The following is a 26,510-nucleotide window of genomic DNA, read 5'->3' on the forward strand; positions in this document are numbered from 1 at the left end:
ATTAATCCTGCTAAACTTATTTGTTTAGCTGATTTAATATTGTTTCTTTTTCAATTTTGGGGGAAAATGTTTATAACTGCTTTTTATCAAATCTGGAAAAAAATGTACAAAATATATTTATTTATTTGAAAATGGGATGAGAGCCACGAAATCAAATCCTTTGTAAAGAACAATGGTTAAAACTTTTTAACAGAATTTTTATCATAAAAATTGCAAAGAAAGTGGGCGCTTTAGATGGCGATTCGGCAGGAATAGTTGCTCATAAAAAGAATTTAAAAAATATCATTGATTTATACATTTTTTTCAAAACCTAGCCAATGACTTTGACGTAGGTGAATATAAAATGGGCAAATATTCAGTTAAATATGTTTGGTTTTATTTGAATATGCACCTGGATATAGCCATACGAGTCAAATGATTCAAAAACTGACTCTTTTATAACCGTTTTTCATTAATTTTGTTGTTTCTGGGTCTTCTCTCCATGAATTTTAAATGCGTTATCAGCATATTTTTAACTGTAAAATTTATTCCAGTTGTTTAAAAAATGGAGAGACGACCCAGAAATACCAAAATCTAAACTTTTACTATTTATTTTCTGGTAGAAAATTGACATAGGGCCTTGGCTTTAAATAATTATTTAAATACTTGCTATGGATAGTGTCCCGCGGTAGCTACTTTGGTTTGTCGCTGGATTTGAGCCGTATCGACGCAGCATTTTAGGTTCGAATACGGTGATTTTTATTTTATTTTATTTTTTCTTTTTGCTTAAAATTTTTGAATTGGTAGTGAAAAAAAAATACTCCTTGAATAAAGTTGCAAAATTTTGTTTTATAAATTATTTTACATTAATTGTTTTATATTTTAATGCGTTCACATTTTGTCATTTATAGTGCTAACGTTCCCAGATAGAAACTAGAGGTACTGTGAGCGATGAGCTCACTAAATGATACCCCCCGCCTCCCATATGGTTATAACTGGTGAAAAAGTCCATGTTTTCCTGTGGCCGGGAAACCCAAAATATGTGTCGGATCAAAAAGTAAAATAGGAGGTGCACAATGGCAATATGTAATAAAGATTCTGTGAAAGTTTCATCAATTTCATTCAGTCGTATGAGAGGAATTGCGGATAAGAGATGGGTACCCCAAAGAGTAACATACGGACGGACGGACAGACGGAAGGACGGACGGACAGACGGACGGACGGACGGACAGACGTACAGACGGACGGAATTAACGATTACTATATACCCTCCCGCTTTTCAAGCGGGGGGTATAATAAACATCGAGAACTTGTAACTGCAAAGTTACACGTGATGAAAAAATATTGATTATATATTACAAAAAAACTAGCAACTTCGATCGTTCTGTTACATTCATTATTTTCAGTTCATTTGAAAACTGAGCACAAAAATTATTTAGTGTTAGACTTCTATTATATTCTATTAAATGTATCTAGCATAGATAATTTATCTTTCATGACATCTTTTAATTGAAAAAAAATATTTACAAACTAGAGGTACTGTGAGCAATGAGCTCACTAAATGATACCCCCCGCCTCTTATATGAATATAATGGCAGTGTCCATGTTTTGCTCTGGAAAATCAAAAATATATGTCAGATCAAAAAGTAAAATAGGAGGTGCACAATGGCCATAAGTAATTAAGAATCTGTGAAAGTTTCATTAAATTTCCTTCAGTGGTATGAGAGGAGTTGCGGATAAGAGATGGGTACCCCAAAGCGTAACAGACGGACGGACAGACGGACGGACGGAAATACCGATTACTATATACCCTCCCACTTTTCAAGCGAGGGGTATAATAAACAAACATAAGACAGAAATCCATTCCCATGAAGTTTTTAGGTTCATTGTATAAGATATGTATTAAAACTACTTGGTGCTTGGACATTTAAATCTGAATTCTTTCGTGTCAATGATTCCTGCCGACTGCCCATCTAGTGCGCCCACTTTCTTTAAGGAAAAACTCTTTGTACTCATGAATATAAGCTGGGATGTATTCTGCCTTGTTTTAGACCTAGAGACAATTTTGTAAACGTTTATTTTCTTCTGTCTTTGCCATGGAAGGGGTTACAGTAATGATCAGTATACTGTAGTATATCTAGGAAAGTGACGTGCAAATCTAAGGAAATAGTTTAATCTACCTTACACATAAATTGGTGAATGCAGAGCAAACACTACTGCAATAATGTAGCCCTCTGAGCATCCGATTTTGTTTGGAGAGAACGATCATAGGCATTTATGCCTGCTGTTCAATCCATTTCTTAATGAATAAAATATATTTTAAACCATCCGATTTTTTTATCTGATACCCCCCCCCCCAAAAAAAAAAATGGGAGAGGGCTACATTATTGCAGCTAAGCAATTACGGACGTCTAAAACATCGAGGTGAGATTAGGTGTAATGTAGAAGTAAGTATACGCTGTCGACCGGTCACATCCGCTGTAAATCTCTGAGTAAAATATACAAATTCCACGTAGCACACATCGGATGCAATCTGAATAAAATACAGATCGCTATACAATATCGCAACACGATCCCTGTGCGTTTTGCTATTGTTGGAATTTGTATATTTTACCTATGGATTTTTCCATTTGTCAGATCCTGGAAAAATCCATAGTATACAATTCATTGTAGAAATATTGGCCTTACAATTTGTATGGAAAACGTTAGTTAACAAATCGACTTCACGATAAAATGTATCTGCTAATAGCTTGCTTCCTTTCAATAACTTTTCGCATCTAGAGTATGCGGCTCTCATGTATATATCTAATAAATTCGAAGACATCCATATATGCAGGTGATAATGGTACAGTGTATATTGCTACATTTCTAACACGAGGTAAGTTATTGACAAACAAGTTGATGAAACATGTATATCAGCAGTCTCGTTTAAAGTCATCGTTCGTAAGTTCTATGGTTGATACAATGACCATTAAGTCTAATCTAACTGACGCGTTTTCCATATTTATTGTTGGACCATTATTTACACACTGAATGTAAGATTTTCCGTTATTTCCAGATCATGGAAAGGAGCACACGGGAGGGTGTGATCTTTCGGTTGGGGATGCTAACTCCTACATGGCCACATCCCACTTCTGATGTTATAGAGGTCCGTGTTTTGCCTGCTCCTAATTTGCATTATTTAAAAGACTTTTGAACTCGAATACTAGATCTTTGTTTCATACAAAAAGATAATGGAAATTGACAATGAAAAAAGTCATCATAAGTCTGGTAATACTGGGCGAAATAATTACCCATGGGAATTTCAGCAGATTGTACCACTTGCTATGCATGGTGGCATATCCCTTGCCCCCACCCCCTGCATGCAAGATAAATCATGTCAACATGCGAGAAAGTTATGTGAAAATAATTGAACGTTATACCATCATTTTCAGAAAATCTTATTTTATTATGGGCTTTACTTACTAACGCCATTATCTGCCATCACAGTACCCAGATGCTACATAAATTAATATTTATCTTAATTGATAGGCGACTTACTTATGTCAACATGTAACATGTTTTTATACAGAATCTCTCTCGGATCGATACTAAATTTCATACCTTTGTATAGAGCTTTAATTACTGCCAATCTCAGTCATTTGCATGTTTCTGGGTGGGCTTTCTCCAGGATGAAGTTTTGATTTTAGATTTGATTAAAGCTGAACACAACTCATAAATAGGCATATGCCATTTTCGATTACTATCTACGATATCACAACCGAGATATGTGCATCGGGTTACAGCGTGGAATGGCGTCCCTCACGTTCGTGATGGTTATCTTATATTACCTTTGTATACACATCTTATTGCAGTTATGTGTATTTGTGACTGTTTGTAAACTACACTCAGTGCATTAATTGCAACTGGTTTGGATCTCTGGTGTCTTACTTTTCTGTATAAGAAATAAACATTTATTTTTTGTCGCTACCGAGTGGTGTAAAGCATACGTTCATCTACACCGGTGACGACTGATTACACCGAACAGTGACAATGAACGGCTTTGTATAGGGGCCCTCAGATATAGCAAATGAACAATCGAATATGGCGGAAAAAATACTTTTACGATTCGTGTTCAGCTGGTGTGGAATCGATTTGTTTTGACCGACATTTTTGAGTTTGTCTTTCTTCCTGTCTCTGAGTCCATCGGATGAGACCTTAAATTTCGAGTCCCCGCATGTCACAGTAGGCGTTGGCAAGATAAAGATCCCTCACTGCTCAATGGCCCTGTGTGCTTAGTAAAGGTCTGAATTTGAAGCCCTTTACCAAAATTAAGTTAATCTCTGTATGAGGGAAAATATTCTCGAATGGAACGTAAAAAAGATACAATGAATCAATCTCAATCATATGTTATGTATATAGTATGAAAACCAAACAAAATATCGAAACTTTTTTCATGCAAATTTTTTTATTATTAACACAAAAATTCAACCATATGTTTATGTACGAAATGCACAATCCAAATCTTTAGTGAAAAAAATGAAAAGCTAGGCAAAGTACACTTTAGTCTGTCCCTAACATATACCCGGTAGTCACAAAAATTAAATGAGTCATGATTTTAAAAAAAAGATATGAACCTTGCTGAAAAAAAATTTCATCAAAGATAAAACTTATGAATACTCCCAGACATAAAATGAATGCATAGAAAAGCCAGTTTAGACAATTCATATAGATCCACGCATGTCAGTGAATTAATTTTGTAGAAATGCATAAAAAAGGGAAAACGTCGACAAAAGCCCATTCTCACTCTCAAAAAAGATAATAGTTTATAACATGAACCAATTCTAACACTCTTAGCACGTAGTGCTTACACAAAATACCATTGTCTTAGGTTTTCTACCAGTGTTAAGACAAACTGCCGTTGTACGACAAGTCTAAATGGAGTCTAAAGTTATGAAAATCTCGGAACTTTCGTTGGTGACTCCATCTAGCAACTGAAAAGCGACATGCCACCAAACAGGTCTTCCAAGTTACTGATTGCCTGCAATCAAAAATATCACTGTACATAAACACTACAAAAGTAATTTTGAGTCTAGCAATCATTTTTTTAACGAAACAGACTCCCGATACAATAACAGTATACATTTTAGCACACAGTTTGTTCAATCATTCATCATCCAAAAAAAATCTCCCAACAGCGCAAAATGAAAACTGAGGAAACAAGGGAGACTAACCTTGTGATCTGGGCCGATCTTAACACCAGCTCGATCACTGTCCTTTTGTCATGACGTAACATTTGACGTTGCTTGTCGACAACCATTTTGCCTAGCTTTCTGCTGAGCCAATATCTACAAAACATGTAAAAAGAAATGTTATCCTTTCAACCTTTTCATATGTTTAAATTAAACAATTACTTTTTAAGTGTAAAAAAGACTAGAAACCAAGTACAACATTTATGCGTACCTGATTAAATGGTTCAAGATTGGTTACACAGTTGAACCTGGGAATTTTTGTTTTTCAAACGCCATGCGTCTTGGTCGTGTTGACGCCCTCCGCCATGCCTCTCCTGCAGCTCACTACTTGATAGACACCCGTTATTATGTTCCCCAAACGAAGTTGGGGAACATATTGTTTTTACTCTGTTTCTTATTATTATTATTTTTCTTCTTCTTCTTCTTCCTGGGTACTTTTTTGTCCGGGAATGATCTCGTAAACTATACATCCGACTAAGGTGAAATGTTTTTAGGGTCAGTAGACATGTTATGTAGATTTGTGGAACGAAGGTCATTTTGCGCGCACGTGCTTGCAAGAGCGTGCACGTGCAACATGTGAAATGACCGATTTAATTGATATAGGCTTAACTTTTAAAATTTTTGATGAAATGCTTTGAAACTTATAATATAAGGATATATTAGAAGCATAGACAATATGACATGGTCAAAATAGCAAGATCTCACGTGCATGCACGTGCGCTTTGCTCTGATTGGCTGAAACTAAAGTCTCAATATCTTTCTTATTTTTTGACAAAATCCTTTGAAATTTTGAAAATAGCCATGCATAAGTATATCCTACAACAAGATATATAACAATTATCATGAAACACGTGCATGCACGTGCGCTGCAATCTGATTGGTTAAAACTTAAAATAGCTATACCTCCCTCGAATTTCAACCAAACAGGATGGAATTTGGAACATAGATAGATATACTGGACTACTACAAGAAAATATGGTCACAATGCACATGCATACACGTGCATGTACGTGCGCTTCAATCTGATTGGCTGAAACTTTAAACAGCTATAACTCCCTTGGTTTTCAACCAAACGGGGTGGGATTTAGAACATAGATAGATGTAACGGTCATCTACAAGAAGATATGGTCACCGTGCTCATGTATGCACGTGCGTGCACGTGAAATGAGCAAAATCAAAAAACACTTCAACGAGTGTATCTTTTTAATACTTTTGGATTAAATGCTTTAATATTTAGTATTTAAATATATATAGATTGTGTAGACAAGATGATATGGTCATTACGCACATGCATTCACATGCGCACGCAAAATTTGAATGAACTTTGTACACTTCTGTGTAAACGTTATTAAAGTCTTAAATGCATCGAGTTTGTCTTATTTAATGAAGCTTACAGGGAATATGGCACCAAAAGGGAGTTGGGGAGCGTTTGGGGAACATCTGTAACGGTCCCCGTTACAATTAGCACTAGTTATTATAGCGTCTATACACCGCGTCACGTCTAGCTTCTTGATTATCAGAATGACGACTTTCTGTTGAATATTGCTCAGCAATCATAGACTGGTAAAAAGAGAAAAAAAAACAAATTATTTATATTGCAAAAGGATGGGTGTCATATAAAAAAAACACAATCGAAACTGAGAAAAAATCGTAAAGTGGCTTCGTACAATAACGGTGAATATGATTGCATTATTGATTAATATCTGTTATATTGTTTTATAATTTTGAAATTACATTTATTTATTTGAAAATCGAGAAGACAAACGATATTGATGGAAAATCACAGTTTACAATCTGTTTACTGCAGTACCTGACATTGATGGTGCAAGCTTTGCAGAATTTGACCAATTAAGTCTGTGCATTCGTAGGCTCTGGGTTTGAAACCAATGAAGTTTTAGGCATATTTCATGAAGCAGCAGGTGGCACCCAGCCTTTTGGAGCAAAACTTGGCACATATCTTTGTGGTTTGAACTCAGCTGATAAGTTGTTATTTTGATGATTTCTCAATATAATGGTTTAATTAATAACTATAAATATTGATTCCTTAATGCTAATGTAGTGTTGGAAAAAAATAGTAATTTAAAAAACTTCCCAGACTGAATTAGAGTCCAAAAGTAAGGAGGCAATCCTTACGTCGCGGGTTCGAATCCCACTGTGGGACGTGGAGACCGGTCCTTCGGATAGACCGTATAAACGGAGGTCTCGTGTCGCAGTAGTTGCTGGCACGAAAAAGATCCCTCACTGCTCAATGGCCTTGAGTGTTAAGTATATGGCGTCTTCATACGAGTAAAAAATTCTCGAGAGGGACGTCAAACACCATACAATCAATCAATCAATCCCACACAGAATGACTTTATACTTACAGTGTTACAGACAGAGGTAGTCCACAGTGGCAGTTAGGCTCGATCTTAGGGCTGGTGCGACAGAGTTTGTCGACTCATGTGTTGTCGTCTCCCGAGCTGGTAACAGATTTGGGTGATGAGAAGGGACTGTCCAAGTAACCGGTCAGTCCGAGGTCCTCTAGTGTCGGAGTCGGGTCACTCGGGTGATACATTATTGTCATGTACTCAGTAATCTGGAGGGACGTACCTGTTAATGGGTTTTACCCGAGGCTGAAAATGTGAAATCATTCAGAATCTTAGCTTCTGGCCATTCCATTGAAAATTTAAAAAATTCTGTAACAGTAAATTTTCAAAGAATTTTTATTTGAATATGTTGTACACGTCTACTTTCATGCATTACTTGCACACTTTGTACTTGGGAACATTTTGTTTTTATGTTAGGTAAACTACTTTTTTGTTACTTTATTTACGATTTTATATCCCAGCTTTACGCTGCAAGTCATCATTAAATAGATTTTTCCTTACCTCTTTTCGCACCACTCTCTGTTGAAGACGAGCTGGTGGCACATTTTGAGGCCTAGGAATGGGAGCTATACTCGTAGAATCAGTCCTGTAATGTGGAAGGACAGGCTGCATGTTTGTATGGCAGCGGATATTGCCATCTTTTCTCATATTAGTCCGTAAATGAATTTTGATAATCATGTGGTCGATCAAGATGCACATTTTGTTTTTGTTGGTGGTTTCCACCTTTCCACAAGTCAGTCCTTGTATGTGAATGCTCATATATGGGCGAGCTGGCAGCCCAGTCCTTGGATTTGCTTGGTGTCAATATGTGGACGATAAGGTTGTGGTGCCAATGTGGACGAGAATGTTGAGCATGTTGCGGAAGGTGGGTGGTTGCATTGTTTACTGCACCAGAACCTAGATAAACTGGGCATTTGGGAAAGGAGGTGGAAAATGGAATTCCATCCTGATAATTGAAATGTTTTATCGGTAAGCAGGAAGCCCAGCCCAATACATCACCAATATACACTACACGGCCATATTCTCGAACATGTAGCATGTCTGTGTAAAGAGAGCGAAATACCTTGGCTGTCTCATAACATCAGACTTGAAATGGAGTGACCATATCAGTAACATCTGCTGCCAAGGTAACAAGACGTTGGGATTTCTCCACCGTAACTTAAACATCAGCTCAACATCCACAAAGGAGAGTGCATACAAATCACTAGTCAGACCTCAGTTGGCGTATGCAGCACCTGTCTGGGACCCCTACACCCAAAAAGACATCCATAATTTGGAAATGGTCCAACGACGTGCTGCATGATACGTACAATGTAAGCAAAAAGTATGGTAACAGATCGAGTGTGGACAGCATGATTCAACATCTACAATGGCAGACACTCGAAGAGCGTAGGCAAATCTCCTGACGCATCCTATTTTATAAAATTGTTCATGACGAAGTTGCCGTTACCAAGTGTGATCGGCTCATCCCACCATTGCGTCAATCACGACATACTCATCATAAAGCCCACCAAATACCATCATGTAAAAGTGACTATAGAAAATTCTCATATTTCCCTCGTACCATCAAAGAGTGGAACAACCTACCACCAGAGATACTCATAGGCCTACTACATGAATTATATCAGCCATACCTTATTTAAAAAAATGGCAATCCATTTTATTTTAATGAAAAGGCGATCACAATTAAAGATAAAAATCCATCAACAAAATAAATCACATGCATACGTGTTTGTCAACAGAATTTGAAATGCAACCAAATTGTGACGTTGAATAGAATTCCATAGATACATTACGCAGAAAAATCATAAGATTCAGAATGTAAAGAAAGAGTTATACATCAGATGAAAAACAAAAATTATGATCGTCAGAGTGTTTTATATTTATTTCCTTGAAACAACTACCATTTCTACTTGAGAGGTTAAGGGTGTTCATGAAATGACACACGTCTACATACATGTAGCTTGTAGGGGGAAATTCTCTATGCTATAAAGCAACCCATTGACCATAAAGCTCTATGTCTATGGTTTTTGTGACCTTTTATTTTATGAAATAAATTGGCATATAGAAATATTCTAAAATGCATAAATTTGATCTACTTGCGACGATGAAAATTCTTGGTAGGGATAAAAAAAAAATTCTTGTGACCTAATTTTTAGCTCTACTGGTCAGAGACCAGAAGAGCTTATGCGATAGTAATGCGTCCGGCGTCCGTCCGTCTGTCTGTCTGTCTGTCTGTCTGTAAACAATTTTTCAAAACGCTACTCCTCCTACAATTTTAGTCTGATTTCAATATTACTTGGCACACAAGTAGACTACACTAAGATACATAGAATAGTGCATCGGTTTTTAATTTCGATGAACGGTGTTGCCATGGTTACTAAAAATAGAATTTTCTGTGAAATTCCTTAAAAACGCTACTCCTTCTACAGTTTTGGTCTGATTACAATACAACTTGGTACACAAGTAGACTACACTAAGATACATAGAATAGTGCATCGGTTTTTGATTTCGATGAACGATGTTGCCATGGTTACTAAAAATAGAATTTTCTGTGAAATTCCTTTAAAACACTACTCCTTCTACAGTTTTGGTCTGATTTCAATATAACTTGACACACAAGTAGACTACACTAAGATACATAGAATAGTGCATCGGTTTTTGATTTCGGTGAACGGTGTTGCCATGGTTACTAAAAATAGAATTCTCTGTGAAATTCCTTTAAAACACTACTCCTCCTACAGTTTTGGTCTGATTTCAATATAACTTGGCACACAAGTAGACTACACTGAGATACATAGAACAGTGCATCGGTTTTTGATTTCGATGAACGGTGTTGCCATGGTTACTAAAAATAGAATTTTCTGTGAAATTCCTTTAAAACGCTACTACTTCTACAGTTTTGGTCTGATTTCAATATAACTTGGCACGCAAGTAGACTACACTAAGATACATAGAATAGTGCATCAATTTTTGATTTCGATGAACGGTGTTACCATGGTTACTAAAAATAGAATTTTCTGTGAAATTCCTTTAAAACGCTACTCCTTCTACAGTTTTGGTTTGATTTCAAAATAAGTTGGCACACAAGTAGACTACACAATGATACATAAAATAGTGCTAGCAATGGTTTTTGATAAGTACAAACCAGTAGAGCTACAGTCTCGACAGAGACTTCTGGTTATAACATAGAAGTTCAAGTACTGAGTTCCTGCACCAATTAACTCTTGAGTCAAAAAAAATACTCAGTTGGGTCTTTTCAATTTACATTCTTAATTACAAAATTATTCTCTTATGATAATGCGGATGTAAATTTTAAGTTTCAATTTATGTAAAGAAAAATTATCTTTTTATCAACGGTTAAAATAATGTCAACAGACGAGTCGGAAATTCCACTGTCTTATCTTAAAGGAGACAGAAAAAAGGATTCGAGGAAATGGAAAATTTCCTTATAGAGAATCTCAAGAACTTTTCATTAGATAATCGAACTGTTATTTTTAATCAACGGAGTTATTTTATGTTTCCTCGTGCTGCACAAGTTCACTGCAACTTTGTTTTTTTTTTTTCTTTTCATTGAATATTGATTGAACATGCGAATATCATTGGATGATACTGCGATAAAATTCCAATTACTACCGGGATCATGAATGTCAGTTCCACACTGAGTGAAACAGAATTATTTTCACATATTTTTGGAGTTGTTTTAAAAATAGAAAAAAAAAACAGGCAAACGAGTAGTTATACAACGCAAAAGCCAAACAAACTTTAATTGAATTTGCTATAAAATGAAATTAGAGGTACTGTGAGCAGTGATCGAGCTCACTACATGATACCCCTGCCTCCCATATGAATATAACGGCAGTGTCCATGTTTTGTTATGATTAGTTCCATTTGGGTCAACAATAGAAATTATTTATTATTATACCCCCGCTTGAAAAGTGGGAGGGTTCTTTTTTGCGTTCAGATGAATATACGACATAATGTAACGTAGACACAAGGATGAAGTTGAATTTTGTCATATATTATGTATGATGAAATGCCCTTAGGGGCCCTTGATTGGTAGATAAAATATCTTATATATGTAAAAAAAAAAAAAAAAAAAAAAGTCGTCTATACAATACACATCTAAATGTCGCATTGAAAGCCACAGCAACTGACATGCTGTAAAACGGAAGCTCGGTTTTAAGATTAAATTTCATCTGAAAGACCAGACATAGTGACTTCTGCATTTCATGCCGGGGGGCTTGGCGTCTTCTATGGGTAGAAAATTATCGAATTAGACTTTAAGGAAGCTCGAAACACTGCACACTAAAGAGTTCTATTTGTATGGTAGTTTTATGCCATTAGAGTGATCTGCCCTTAGAAATAAGATTAAAAAAATGTTTATTTAGAGTTATTTAAGTTAGATTAAAATATTCTTAACGTTATATTAGACCAAGAAGAAGTAAATGAATTCATTATTTCCATCAATTTACCCATTATAAGTAAATAACGTTGATTTCTGTTCACAAATAGTTTTGTCTTTGAACATTTTTACTGCGGAGATAAGACAGGTACCCTATGTTGAAAATGAAGTAAATAGTTTCAATATGCAAACCTTGATATGATATATTTTTCCAAAAGTCCAAAAAACACTTTATACTGGTGTAATTAGGGCTTCCTAAAACAACATACAGCCAATCTTCTTTTGAATGAATTCTCCTTCATGTGAATACGGAAAAAAAGTTTGCTAATTACGGAGCGCAATTAGTATCCATAGAAATTCCAACATATTGTTTAAAAAATCTACGGTTCTTGCTCTAAATTGCATATTAAGACAATCAGAAACATAAGCACCCTTTTCTATCATCTCGCAACGGAGCTGAGGGGTATAAAGCAACACGCTAGTGTGTATGTTTGTTTGTATGTGTTAGTTTAATGTCATTGTGAAAAACAGAAGTGAGGTCATTTGCATGGGTATTGATCTCGAATGCTATTTTTAGATATGCTCTTTGCCAGGGGATGCTCTGCTTTGCAGTGTCTATACTTCAATATCCAATTTCTTGAACTTGTTTGTAAAATAAGAATGTTTTTAATAATGCCCTGTTCACACGACGAGTTTAATTCGCAGTAAATTAATGCGAAGTAAACTAATGCCAATCAAATTAATGCGAATTAAATTGCGTTCACACGACAGCTAATACGAAGTAAACTAATGCGAATTAAAATTTTTCTTCTACAGTCAGGCATCAGTAAGTCTATTATGACGTCATTTGCAAATCACGTCATGTATGCAGAGCCATCCGTTGATACTTTATGTAGTGGCTACAGGTATTCATTGATTTTAGTGATTAACATACTTTCCCTCAATTTTTGAACCAAATATAGCACAAATACCTACATGTATATATAACCACCAACACGTGTCCTGTGACTTAATTGTGGCCTTACGCATGCGTCAAAATTTAATTCGAATTAGCTTCGCTTAGCGTTCACACGGAACTAATGCGAAGTAATTTAATGCGCAGTAAATTAATTCGAATTAAACTAATTCGCATTAAATTCTCCGTGTGAACGCTAAGCGAAGCTAATTCGCAGTAACTTTACGTTTAATTCGAATTAAACTCTCCGTGTGAACAGGGCATAAAATTTGACAATTTTTGTTTGCTTAAACATACTGTAAACCAATTATTATACGCGTCATTTTTTATTCGCGACTGACCGCTGGAGAACTAATCCGCGACGATTTATTTCCGCGAACAAGTGGTCATTTTTTTTTTTTTATTTCCACAAGTATTTTATTTTTTGCATCAAAATTTCATATCCGCTCATAAACTAGGTAAAATGCTACCGTAAGTACTGCTTATGTATTATTTAAGACATTCTGTGGATTGCGTCTATTTAAAATCTTATATCCGCACCTAAAGTAGGTAAAATGTTACCAAGAGTATACTTCTTACGCATTATTCACGACGCTCGAATGAAAATCGGTAAAAAAAATCGAGGAGATTTAAGTTGGTTTAAAACTCTCAAGTGTAAAAGTACCTCGTGCTAATTGGGTAATTGATGCTTTATAAGATCTACATAGCCAAAGGGCAATTATTATAAATGGTTGGGACGGAGCAGGACTGGGCCATAATTAGTTGTAATTAACCAGGCTATCTCCAACTCGTCTGTGACAATAAATGAACAATAATAACACAAGCTGAAATATTTATTGACATTTTAATCGTTTTAGACAAATATTTTTAGATTTTCCATTCGTTTATATATTTTTTCTGAATGTTTGTAATAAAACTTCAACTGCTTCTAGAACACTGAAATTCTTCCGTGATTACTTATTGAACCGTCGGGATCGGTACTCAAAAAAGGGCAAATAACTCTAATCATAACATGGGAAAATGAACAACTGGTTCGCGACGATAAATATCCGCGAGCAGAGGTTACTCGCGGAACTCGCGGATATTTATCGCACGCGTATAATACTTGGTTTACAGTATGACATGTAAATGTTTGAAGGGTGTCACTAAATACCAAAATAATATGGCACAAGTAGCAGTTCTACTGTATAGTATATTCTTATGTTGAAAGATACATGCACATATATAAAGTTATATCATAACAAACAAGTTACTGTTTGCTTCAAACGACCATCCCAAGTTGTCTTGAATTCTTTTAAATTATCTTTGCAGTTTTGGGCTATGTTGAAACTTCAAACGCGAACCTAGAATTAAGTAATTTGTTGAGATATTCCCACTGTGTCCATGATTTCAGGACATCTTGAACTCGTTATAGTCATTGATATATGATCGAAGATTGATTGATTATTGTTGTATTACGACGAATCGGCATTTTCGCAACCATTGTTCGAATCGACTACATATGTACAAACGTATATGTCACGGGTAATTAATCTCGCCCCTCCCCCCTTTCGTCATCACCCGATGATCAGTAAAGAATATGCTCATTGGGTATTTGACGATGTGCGATCAGAATGAGGTGCTCGCATTTTTAGTAAACTCAGGTGACCTATTGCTATCCGTTTTCGTCCGTCGTCGTGCGTTGTGCGTTGTGCGTCGTGCGTTAACATTTGAAGATTTTAAGCTTCTTCTCTGCAACCACTGAACCAATTTCAACCAAATTTGGCACAAAGCATCTATGGGTAAAGAGGAACAAAAATTGTGAATTTCATGATCCCTGCCTCCCAGGGGCCTGAGGGGTAGGGCCAAAACCACTAAAATTAATGCAATCTTTAAAAATCTTCTTCTTTACTCCTAAGCATCAAGCAGTCAAACTGTTTGCATGATTGTAATCAGCAATGAGTCCTCTACCAAAATTGTGAAATTCATGGCCCTGGGGTCAGGGGTTCTAGTGCTAGGGTGGGGCTAAATAAGTAGGTAGTGAAAATGCATTATTTCTTTGAAAATCTTCTTTTCTGCTCCTGGGTATTAAATAAACTAACTAAGTACATAGTTATGATGAGTTAGAGTGCCTCTACCAAAATTGTAAATTTTATGGCCCCAGGGTCAGGGGTTCTGGTGTTAGGGTGGGGCTCTATTGATTATATAGTGAAAATACATGAATTCTTTGAACATCTTCTTCTCTGCTCCTGGGTATTAAATAAACTAACTAAGAGCCTAGTTATGGTGAGCAAGAGTGCCTCTACCAAAATTGTGAATTTTATGGCCCCAGGGTCAGGGTTTCTGGTGTTAGGGCGGGGCTCTATTGATTATATAGTGAAAATACATGAATTCTTTGAACATCTTTTTCTCTGCTCCTGGGTACTAAATAAACTAACTAAGTGCCTAGTTATGGCGAGCAAGAGTGCCTCTACCAAAATTGTGAATTTTATGGCCCCAGGATTAGGGGTTCTGGTATTAGGGGGGGGGGCGGCTCTATTGATTATATACTGAAAATACATGAATTCTTTCAAAATCTTTTTCTCTGCTCCTGGGTATTAAATAAACCAACTATGTACATAGTTATGATGAACAAGAGTGCCTCTACCAAAATTGTGAATTTTATGGCCCCAGGGTCAAGGGTTCTGGTGTTAGGGTGGGGCTCTATTGATTATATAGTGAAAATACATGAATTCTTTGAAAATCTACTTCATTGCTATTGGGTATTAAATAAACTAACTAATAAGTGCATAGTTATGATGAACAAGAGTGCCTCTACCAAAATTATGAATTTTATGGCCCCAGGGTCAGGGGTTTTGGTGTTAGGGCGGGGCTCTATAGATTATATAGTGAAAATACATTAAATCTTTAAAAAAAATTCTTCTCTGCTCTAGGGTATTAAGCAGATGAACTACCTATATAGTTATGATGGACAAGGACCCTAATCTTCCAGAATTGTGAATTTCAAGACCCCAGGGTCAGGGGTACCATAGAGGGGGGGGGGCTGTACTTATATACTGAAAATGAATGAATGGTTTGAAATCTGCTCCTTGGTATTACCGTAATCAAATATCAAGGCCTAAGGGTTAGGGGTTCATGTGTGGTAGGGGCACTACTGATTATTGCTGAATATAACTGATTAGTTGAAATGCATTTTTTGTTCCCCTACCTTGTGTATGGGTATTAAGTAAACAAACTAAGCAACTGCTAAGTGTATTGTTATGATGAATTAAATTCAATCACTGGAAAGTTGTTGCATAATGCTCAGGTGACCTATAAGGCCCACGGGCCTCTTGTTTTAAATACTGGTAAAAAGGGATGTTTATGAATTTTCTTCATGGAACGTTTTACAAACCGACTCTTAGCGATGTAGTTATTCCTCTATAAATTGGCCAGTTATCGAGCCGGTGCTGTCATGAAAATAAGTACAATGCTTACTAATGCGATGCTGTAATATTAACTTTCTTATTAAACAAACTGTTCTGCTTTACAACTTCATAATGTTTTCCCCACCTCCATCTTTTGCCTTCTTTATACAATCAGAGTCTATATTTGTATTTGCAAAATCTTAAGTCTGCTGTGAAAGTTGACTCAATCCATGTTGTATACTTACAACGATCACGACTTTCTGATTTATAGTATTTAAATAGTAACCAGGAACAGGTTTGGGTAAAAAAAAAATCGTGTTAAACTTTATTCTATTTTTTTTTTATCAAAAACATTCTTTAGTAAGTGCATGCTCGGATGAAGTGGAGCGGTAGAGGGGAGGTGTTTCGTGGGTTCGCCTCCCCTTCCTTTTTGATTTTCGGAGTTATCATTATATAGAAAAGTGAGGGAAAGATGACCTCAGACCCCTCTCTCCGGTAGAAACACGTACCCTAATCCCCCAGAAACATGGATCCATGGTTTTAGTAGAGTACGAAGAGAATGCGACATATCCTACATGCAACTGAACACAACCCTAACCCCGTGTCAGTATAAATTTCCTTCTCCATTTCCCAAAATTTAATTTACCTTTTTGTTTTATACAAAAAAAGATAAAATATGGTTATCATTATGGAGATGTTAATATTCATACGCTATCTCTTAAAAAATGATACTATACAAACGTACGAACTGTTCTTGACATTGCTACTGAAATTGGAACATCATACTGGTATAGAAAGATGGGTAGTAATTTGAAATATAAAGAAAAAATGAAAATAAATTGGTGCGAGAGCTAGGATACCCAGGCTTTTCTCGAGAAAAAAAACGGAGGAGAGGGCAGCATTTTGCACGTAGAATTACGTATTCAAATTGGAGATTACGGTGAGATGCTTCTACATGTATATTATGACGTGACGTACTTAACTTGACGTTACGTCGAAGTCTCCCCCGGGTTTCACAACTATCCATTTTCAGAAAGCTCGTGTGACCTTATTGGTAATTGGAAAGTGGTGAAATTTTCTAATATTGTTGCATTGTGACTCTATATTATAAATATGCCTGTTGTTTCTTTTCAACAAATCACGATAAAATTTTAGAAAGAAATTCCACGAACGTTTGGATCAACCCTCGTATTTATCGTCTCTTTAAAGAAAAATATTTTCATTGATACTTCCTAGATAGAACCTACGAGATATTGGTTCACAAACAAATAAACACTCGCAATCATTGATAACGAAACGAAGACTTCAGGTATCACTAATCCTTAAAAGTATTTAAGTTTAAAATCTCATTCAATCCGTAGTGTATTAAGATCCAAAAAAAAAAAAAAAATAGAAACCACGTGACCTTATCTACTTCCTGGTCCAAACTTTATAAACATTCAAGCTTTATTAATAGCAACATATCAGTTTAACAATGAAAATCTCTAATAAAAGAAACTTGCTATTCCTAGGATATTTTACCGTTATATTCGGTGAGTTTTTCAAAAAATATTTATCATTTTCAGTTGTTTTAAAAGGAAAATTTTTTTTAGAATTTTTACGCATGCAAGTAGATCTAGTTCGTGTTGTCAAAGATTATCAATTAGTCAGGTTTTGAATTTTTAAAAAAATAAAAAGTCAAAGTTTTCATGGATTTTATTAATATTTTGAACTTTGCAATATATATGCATATATATTTTTTTAGACCATCAATCAAATATAATCGTGCAAGGTTCTTGATTGATACCTCAAAGGTGCAAAATTTCACATCGCTGCACAGTTCGCCGAGTATTTAATAGAAAACAACGCAGACCCCCTGTCCTTGTTCCGACTGATCGAACAATGCATAACTTGGATAAATTCCAGCAGGTTGTTTTAAATGCATAAAGAAATAAGATTACAAACGCGAATAAATCTATTTCTTTATCCATTTTTTATCAATTCTGGGTCTGAGTATGAATAATATCTCAGATGGCTTTTCTTGTAATTTTTTTTTTTGTCTGGAAGCGTCATCCCATTTTCAGAGTAAGCAAAACACAAATCTGTACATGCTTTGAATATATAATTATATCTGTCTCACTTCCTCCCCCCTTCCCTATTCATAGGGTTGGATTCAAGTTTCTAGACTTCACTGAACATTTCGAGGGTAACTGTCACGCCTTATTCGTTCCACCTTGTCACATGATACATTAGCGATCCAGAAAACTTTTGACCCGCGATCATGTTGATGAAAAAGTCAAATAATTCTTTTATTAATCCAAAGATGTCGGTATTCCCGTCTTCTGGCGGCCATGATAACTAACTTTTGATCCGTGTAATTCAGAATCTTTTGAAAAATAAATCACCTAATCGCTTTCTATTTTCCCTGGGTTTCAAAAGACGTGCAACCTATTTTAACAGAATGCCGAAAACATGCGTAACTTAAGGATTTATAGATCGGGGAAGTTAAATTCATTTGTGCTTGTTGAAGCATTTCAAAATTATACGTTTTCTGTATACACACACATACATGCAATTTAGAATTTAGTTTAATAGGCCAGATTTTAGATTTTCAAGTGGGACGGGGAAAGAAAAGATTTTTGCAAGCAATTTAAATATTTATATTTTGACTAAATGGTTGGTACTAGCTAGGAGACTGGCTAAATGGTTATAGTAATAAAAGAAAAAGTGAAGAACTAGTAAAGATGTACGGTAGATTTTCAAGATGAAATTGCTTATGGTCGCATGGTCGCCATTAATCAGGTAATTTGAATCCTTAGCTTACAATATCCCTGCAATTCTTATCGCACAGCACTAAGATAAAAACAAACAAAACAGAGCCACTTCACGATCCATCATACAGTCGTTATCTAAATGCTGTATAACTTCGTATCTTTAACTATTAAATTCTCTTAAATCTAAATATAGCAAGAGAACTTTTGACGTAGATGACATTTCTTTCTATACCTAGGTTATATGTTTACTTTAAACATTTTTTCATTGACTCGGTATAACTTTCTCTTTAAAATCTTCTTCCGAATGATCAACCGCTTAAAATTTCATAGTAATTGGGTTGTCTAAGAAGTATAGCATCTAATTCACTTTTAAATTTTAACAAGATTTTAAGAGTCGTAAATGGGCATTCCAAGTAGGATGACTAGCTCTATTTATAAAACAAGATAAGCGAAAAATAAGGCTTCCTGGACGGGAATTTCTTTATCTATACAAGTATATTATTTTGAAAAGTTAAGTAAACATAATTTTAAAATAATTTTTAAATGCATTATCAGATACCAACGGGTGATCTCGTTCATTACTCATCGTACAGAGTAAAAAGACGAGGTCACCCGAGGGTATCCGACGATATTTTAAATGATCTTTTCTCGTACGTTTATTTCAACAATTCAATGTACTTCACAAGGTTCTGAAAGGATTCTTTAAAAATGGAAATTATTATATACGACCTTTTGATGCAAATGGGTTTAAAGAGTAGAAACATGCACACTCCAATAATCAAATAGAAAGCGGAATACACATGACATGACATAATTTCTAGTGCTTCATCAAAATGAAAATTGTTTTTAAAAATACCAAGAAATTATTAAGGGATAATTTTAGATTCAATGAAAATATGTGCATTTTCAGCTGCGAAGGGCAAAACGAAAAAAGAGGAAGTGTGATGTATGTCCCCGAATAGATTTCCGCTAAATTGGTTGATCAGAAGCCGCACTAAAAATATATGCACCAGATTCAAAATTAATAAAAATGAGGAAAAAAGAACTATTTTCGACACTGTAGCACTATAACGGAAGTGGATTTTAAATGAACATGTAAATAATTGTACTATTTTCCTTCTTCGAAAGAAATTTTAAGGCGAAAAAATATTCTTTCAGGTTTTCAAGAATCATAAATTTGGGGTTAAATACTACATATTGATTCTTGCGTGCATGGGCAAATAATTAACCAAAGCGAACCTTTTTTTTTTTAAGAATTCGAAAATACGATTCAAGTAGACGTAACTCAAGATATCTGACCCGAAAAAGGTCTTTTGTTTTCGGTTTTTCACGCAGATTCAATTTTAAACTGATATGGACTGAAAATCACTTCCTGGTGCCACTTACGTACAGGGGGGATTTTCCCTGAAGTAAATAATAAAGATCCACTTCACCATGGATAGGTATTTCAAATAAAACCATAAAAATCATAAAAGCGTGCTGCCTATAGCATATTAGGAAGTGAAACAGAGGATAGCATATCAAATTTTCTGAAAGCAGTTTTTATTCGTCGAGATGTAAACTTTTTTGTTTACTTTGGGTATACATATTCAAAGACCTGAAATATCACGGTGCAGTTGTAAAACCCAGACTACCTCATAATATACCCGACTTTCGGTGCATTAGGCATTAGTTGTACGTGATTGTTTATACAGACAAAACGACAGGTTTCAATTTTCAAAAAACGTGTCTATTAGAATCTTTGTTTAATTTGGCGTGATCCATTATATCTCATCCATGCATTTAATGCAAAGAATTTTGTTTTACTGCGATCAGCACGAAAGGTTTATAAATATCTTGGATAAATTTAGAACCAGAAATATAAATACTGCTTTTGTGTTTTCTTCCCTCTTGTATCATAAAGTATTGCAAGCTGTGGATTTTTGATAATAAAATGAATATATAATGAGAGAGAGATCATGGGAAAATATTTGAATTTTTCTGAATTCTTTGTGCTGTGAACTTGTCATTTTCTAGCTGCAATAACGAAGCCCCATTTTTTTGGAGAAAACATCAGATTAAAAAAATCGGAGATGGCTACATAATTGCAGCTAGTCTTTTTTCTTCCACTTGTCTACAATTTCAAGTGAAAGATCTAGAAAACTTGCAAACTTGTCTTAAATGACATGGCTTTAGGTCTATCGATCGCGTTTGAATAGTTTGGTTGACTAAAGATAATCTCCCCACCCCACAAAAAAGAAGAAAAAAAACTACTCATCAAGCACACCAGCGGCGATAAGTTTAGAGTTTTATCAATCATTTGGGGAAACTTCCTGCTTTAGAAGTACATATTGTTTTAAAACTGGAGTATCGAAGCATCAAGAAAAAAGTCGTACAAAATAATATCAATATTGACAATCAAATTACATGTAATAAAACTATTTTGAAGACCTGCATTGAAACTAGAGGTACTGTGAGCACTAAGCTCACTAAATGATACCCCCCCCTCCAGTATGATTATATTGTCAAAGTACATGTTTTGCCCTGGGATGACCGAAATAAGTGTCAGATCAAAAAGTAAAATAGAAGGTTCACAATGGCACAATGTTACATCTGTGAAAGTCTCATTAAATTTCATTTAGTGGTAAAAGGGGAGCTGCAGATAAGAATTGGGTACCCCAAGATTAACAGACGGACGGACATCCCGATCACTACATATCCCCCCCCCCCCACACACGCACACACACTTTTTCAAGCGGGTAAAGCCTATATTACTTGACGGTCACCCGAGTGCAATTATGCCCAACTCAGCAACAGACCCAGGAAGTGTGGGTGAAGCAATCGCAACTCTCTGTCTCTGGCCTTTCCGATTGATTGATTGTATACTGTATCACACAATTTGTAAATTTGGGGTTAAATACTATATATTGATTCCTGCGTGCATGGGCAAATAATTAACCAAAGCGAACCTTTATATACGAAAATACGATTCAAGTAGACGTAACTCAAGATATCTGACCCGAAAAAGGTCTTTTGTTTTCGGTTTGTCACGCAGATTCAATTTTAAACTGATATGGACTGAAAATCACTTCCTGGTGCCACTTACGTACAGGGGGGGTTTTCCCTGAAGTAAATAATAAAGATCCACTTCACCATGGATAGGTATTTTCAAATAAAACCATAAAAATCATAAAAGCGTGCTGCCTATAGCATATTAGGAAGTGAAACAGAGGATAGCATATCAAATTTTCTGAGAGCAATTTTTATTCGTCGAGATGTAAACTTTTTTGTTTACTTTGGGTATATTCAAAGACCTGAAATATCACGGTGCAGTTGTAAAACCCAGACTACCTCATAGTATACCCGACTTTCGGTGCATTAGGCATTAGTTGTACGTGATTGTTTATACAGACAAAACGACAGGTTTCAATTTTCAAAAAACGTGTCTATTAGAATCTTTGTTTAATTTGGCGTGATCCATTATATCTCATCCATGCATTTAATGCAAAGAATTTTGTTTTACTGCGATCAGCACGAAAGGTTTATAAATATCTTGGATAAATTTAGAACCAGAAATATAAATACTGCTTTTGTGTTTTCTTCCCTCTTGTATCATAAAGTATTGCAAGCTGTGGATTTTTTATAATAAAATGAATATATAATGAGAGAGAGATCATGGGAAAATACTTGAATTTTACTGAATTCTTTGTGCTGTGAACTTGTCATTTTCTAGCTGCAATAATGAAGCCCCATTTTTTTTTGGGAGAAAACATCAGATTAAAAAAATCGGAGATGGCTACATAATTGCAGCTAGTCTTTTTCCTTCCACTTGTCTACAATTTCAAGTGAAAGATCTAGAAAACTTGCAAATTTGTCTTAAATGACATGGCTTTAGGTCTATCGATCGTGTTTGAATAGTTTGGTTGACTAAAGATAATCTCCCCACCCCACAAAAAAGAAGAAAAAAACTACTCATCAAGCACACCAGCGGCGATAAGTTTAGAGTTTTATCAATCATTTGGGGAAACTTCCTACTTTAGAAGTACATATTGTTTTAAAACTGGAGTATCGAAGCATCAAGAAAAAAGTCCCACAAAATAATATCAATATTGACAATCAAATTACATGTAATAAAACTATTTTGAAGACCTGCATTGAAACTAGAGGTACTGTGAGCACTAAGCTCACTAAATGATACCCCCCCCCCCTCCAGTATGATTATATTGTCAAAGTACATGTTTTGCCCTGGGATGACCGAAATAAGTGTCAGATCAAAAAGTAAAATAGAAGGTGCACAATGGCACAATGTTACATCTGTGAAAGTCTCATTAAATTTCATTTAGTGGTAAAAGGGGAGCTGCAGATAAGAATTGGGTACCCCTAAGATTAACAGACGGACGGACATCCCGATCACTACATATCCCCCCCCACACACACTTTTTCAAGCGGGTAAAGCCTATATTACTTGACGGTCACCCGAGTGCAATTATGCCCAACTCAGCAACAGACCCAGGAAGTGTGGGTGAAGCAATCGCAACTCTCTGTCTCTGGCCTTTCCGATTGATTGATTGTATACTGTCTAACGTTCCTCTCCAGAATATTTCACTGATATGGAGACGTCACCATTGCCGGTGAAGGGCTGCAAATTTAGGCCTATGCTCGGCACTTACGACCTTTGAGCAGGGAGGGATCTTTATCGTGCCACACCTTCTGTGACACGGGGCCTCGGTTTATACGGTCTCATCCGAAGGACCGCCCCATTTAGTCGCCTTTTACGACAAGCAAGGGGGTACTGAGGAACTATTCTAACCCGGATCCCCACGGGGACTGGCCTTTCCGACTAGCGGTAAATAAAGAAAGACCTGAGATATTGCGATTGCAATTTGAAGGCGACCGAATGTTTGATTTTGCTATAGGATAACTAATTTCATAAAATGTAAATGGTATCATCATTATATGGAGTGTTTTTAATTAGTAATTTTACAATGTTCCAGGACTGGTAAATCCAGATGAATTTGAACCGATCCCGCAAGATGGATTCTTCAACAACTTAAACCACCCGGACTGGGGAGCCGTCGGTGAGTACAATTCAGTGACGTAGCTTCCTGCCAGATCACATACATCAAAAAGCAAACATAGATAAAAATAAAAACTATAAATATTTACTCATATTGATATAGGTTTCATATTGCTAGCACTGATAGAAAATCAGCTCTGGTATTTAGATTTAGTCTGTCAGAGTCAAATTAAGGAAGTTCTTAACACTAACAAAAAGTGCTTTTTTGATTTGGAGAAAAAAAATTCATATAAAGGTGTGCATATTGAGACTTTATTTAATTCATCACCATGCCTCAATTCTGTAGGAAAAATGTTCAAATACTATGGAATATGCATGAACAGAAACTCTGTTGTTTACTTACATTGGGAAAATTAATGGGAGTAAAGAATTCAATTTCTTATTCTTTGTCTAACATAATAAATAAGCAAATTTAAGTCTATTAGAAATTGTGTAATTAACTGTAAATAACTTTTTTGTCTATATCTCACTTCTAAAGACATATCACTCTAACAGCATAAAAATAGTTACCATACAATTTGAACTCTGGTGTGAAGTGTTTAGAGCTTCCTTAATCGGCTTCTGGTGTTGCACGGTCTTGGAAGTCTGTTGCGTGGTTTATATTCTGGTCTATCTTCAATTTGCGTGTCATCAACAGCGCTACATTTATCTACTATATACATCTTAATGGAAATATTATACATTGTACATGTACGCATCACAGAATCAGCACAGCCAGCAAATGGTCAGGTTTCCCCCCAAAATGAGTTATCATCTGGGTTATTAAAATATAATTAAGAGATGTTTGTGATAAATGCTTCGGAATCACGAAAAGGTTTTTAAAAAAACAGATTTGTTTTAAACAAGGTTTAGGTATACCGTGTGAAGTTTTACGTCTAATGATATATTCTTTAACTTGGAGTTTTGCATATAATATTTCTCTTTTTTTTTAACTACGAGAGACCAATAAATTGGCAATAGATTCTGAATTACGGAAATTTTCCCCTATCTGAACTGGGTACCTGGTTATATGCAATCGCAACTTCTCGCAAAGGCGGATCCAGGGCCGGTGACCCAAGCGTGCCCCCCCCCCCCTCCCACCCCGTTTGAAATTTTTGTATGTAAAATATATATGTCCATTATCCTAAAGTCAAGGGAAAAATCTTTTATTTGTAAAAACTTGTCAGCCCCCGGAACACCCAAAAGGACCTTGCTTTAGACCCACTGGGGGCTTCAGTACAGCCGCCTTACTTTCTGCCTTCTACTGCACCCTCCCCTCCCGTTACGAAATTCCTGGTTCCGCCACTGTCCCGTGCCTCTTCGACAAGCGGAATGGTTTTGCCGTTTTGTATCTTTAATAATTATGGTTATGTCATTTTATACCTTTAATATGGTTGGTTGTTACATAATGTACCTTTGACATTATCCTAGACGACATCCTGATTCGGAAGTCCCCTCCGGCCTACCAGGATGGAGTGTACGAGCCCGCGGGACAGGACAGACCCAACCCTTTCGATCTCAGTGACAGCGCCCACAGCGGGGAGAGTGGTCTGTCCTCAGCAAGAGGAAGAACAGCCATGTTGGTGTATTTCGGTAAGAAAGAGAGAAAGAAAGAATGTGTGAGAGAGAAAGAGCACGGAGAGTTGATACTCAGTAGTTCCATACAATGAAATCCGTCTTATCCGACACATGTGAAATTTAATTGTACTCTGAATTTCGACCTATCTTTGTGCTATCCGACACCTTTTAAATGCAACATTGCATTCTACATTTCAAGTACTGTACATGTATATGTAGCAACACTTCTAAAGATCTAGAGCGTTAGAAAAAAAAAACGCGACCTATCTTGAAAATGTCTAATTTATTGAGTGTGAACAATCGAACTCCAGGTGTATTTTATACTTGAGAACAAAGCATTATTATGTGCATTGTGCAAACATACATTGGGTTCAGGTAGTGGATTTGCCACTTCTAATTTGACACAAAGTCGAAGACATCACCGGAATACTTGACAACCATTTAAAGGACTGCTCAAAACCAAAGCTGATAGAACTACAAATCTTAAATTTCATGTACTTAAATAAAGATTCTTTGCATATCCTTATAAGATTGCTATTTTTCTATTTGAATAAAAAAATTAACAGATTAAATTCTATTCTTAATGACGTCATATACAGGTGTGTCAAGGTCTACGAAAAAAAAAATCATAGAAATGCAAAAGCATGAAGCATCTCATTTTTTAAAAAAATTAGTCTGAAAGCGTCATGTGGATTAAAGAATATAAATACTTATTCCTGGATCAGAGTCCAAAGATGGATGTCCGAATAAGATATGTTTCTTTGTTTATCGTCACTGAAGTAGCTACATGTACATGTATTGTAACCAGATAACCCAGTGCTG

The 26,510-nt window shown here is 35.8% G+C and overlaps 1 protein-coding gene across 2 annotated transcripts in view; it reads left to right on the forward strand.

Annotated features, from left to right (window-relative positions):
• Window positions 1-17,731: 17,731 nt before the first annotated feature.
• Window positions 17,732-26,510, forward strand: part of LOC134240465 (dual oxidase 2-like) — a 38,562-nt gene continuing 29,783 nt past the window's right edge. For both annotated transcript variants that reach the window (XM_062722552.1, XM_062722553.1), the window contains exons 1-3: window positions 17,732-17,854; window positions 24,049-24,132; window positions 25,542-25,703. In XM_062722552.1, coding sequence (XP_062578536.1) covers window positions 17,797-17,854; window positions 24,049-24,132; window positions 25,542-25,703 — 304 coding nt within the window. In that variant the 5' untranslated portion in view covers window positions 17,732-17,796. The remainder of the gene's footprint in view (window positions 17,855-24,048; window positions 24,133-25,541; window positions 25,704-26,510) is intronic.

Source organism: Saccostrea cucullata, unplaced genomic scaffold, assembly GCF_032062105.1.
Source record: "Saccostrea cucullata isolate Sc308-1 unplaced genomic scaffold, CSIRO_AGI_Scuc_v1 ctg530, whole genome shotgun sequence".
Lineage (NCBI taxonomy): Eukaryota > Metazoa > Mollusca > Bivalvia > Ostreida > Ostreidae > Saccostrea > Saccostrea cuccullata.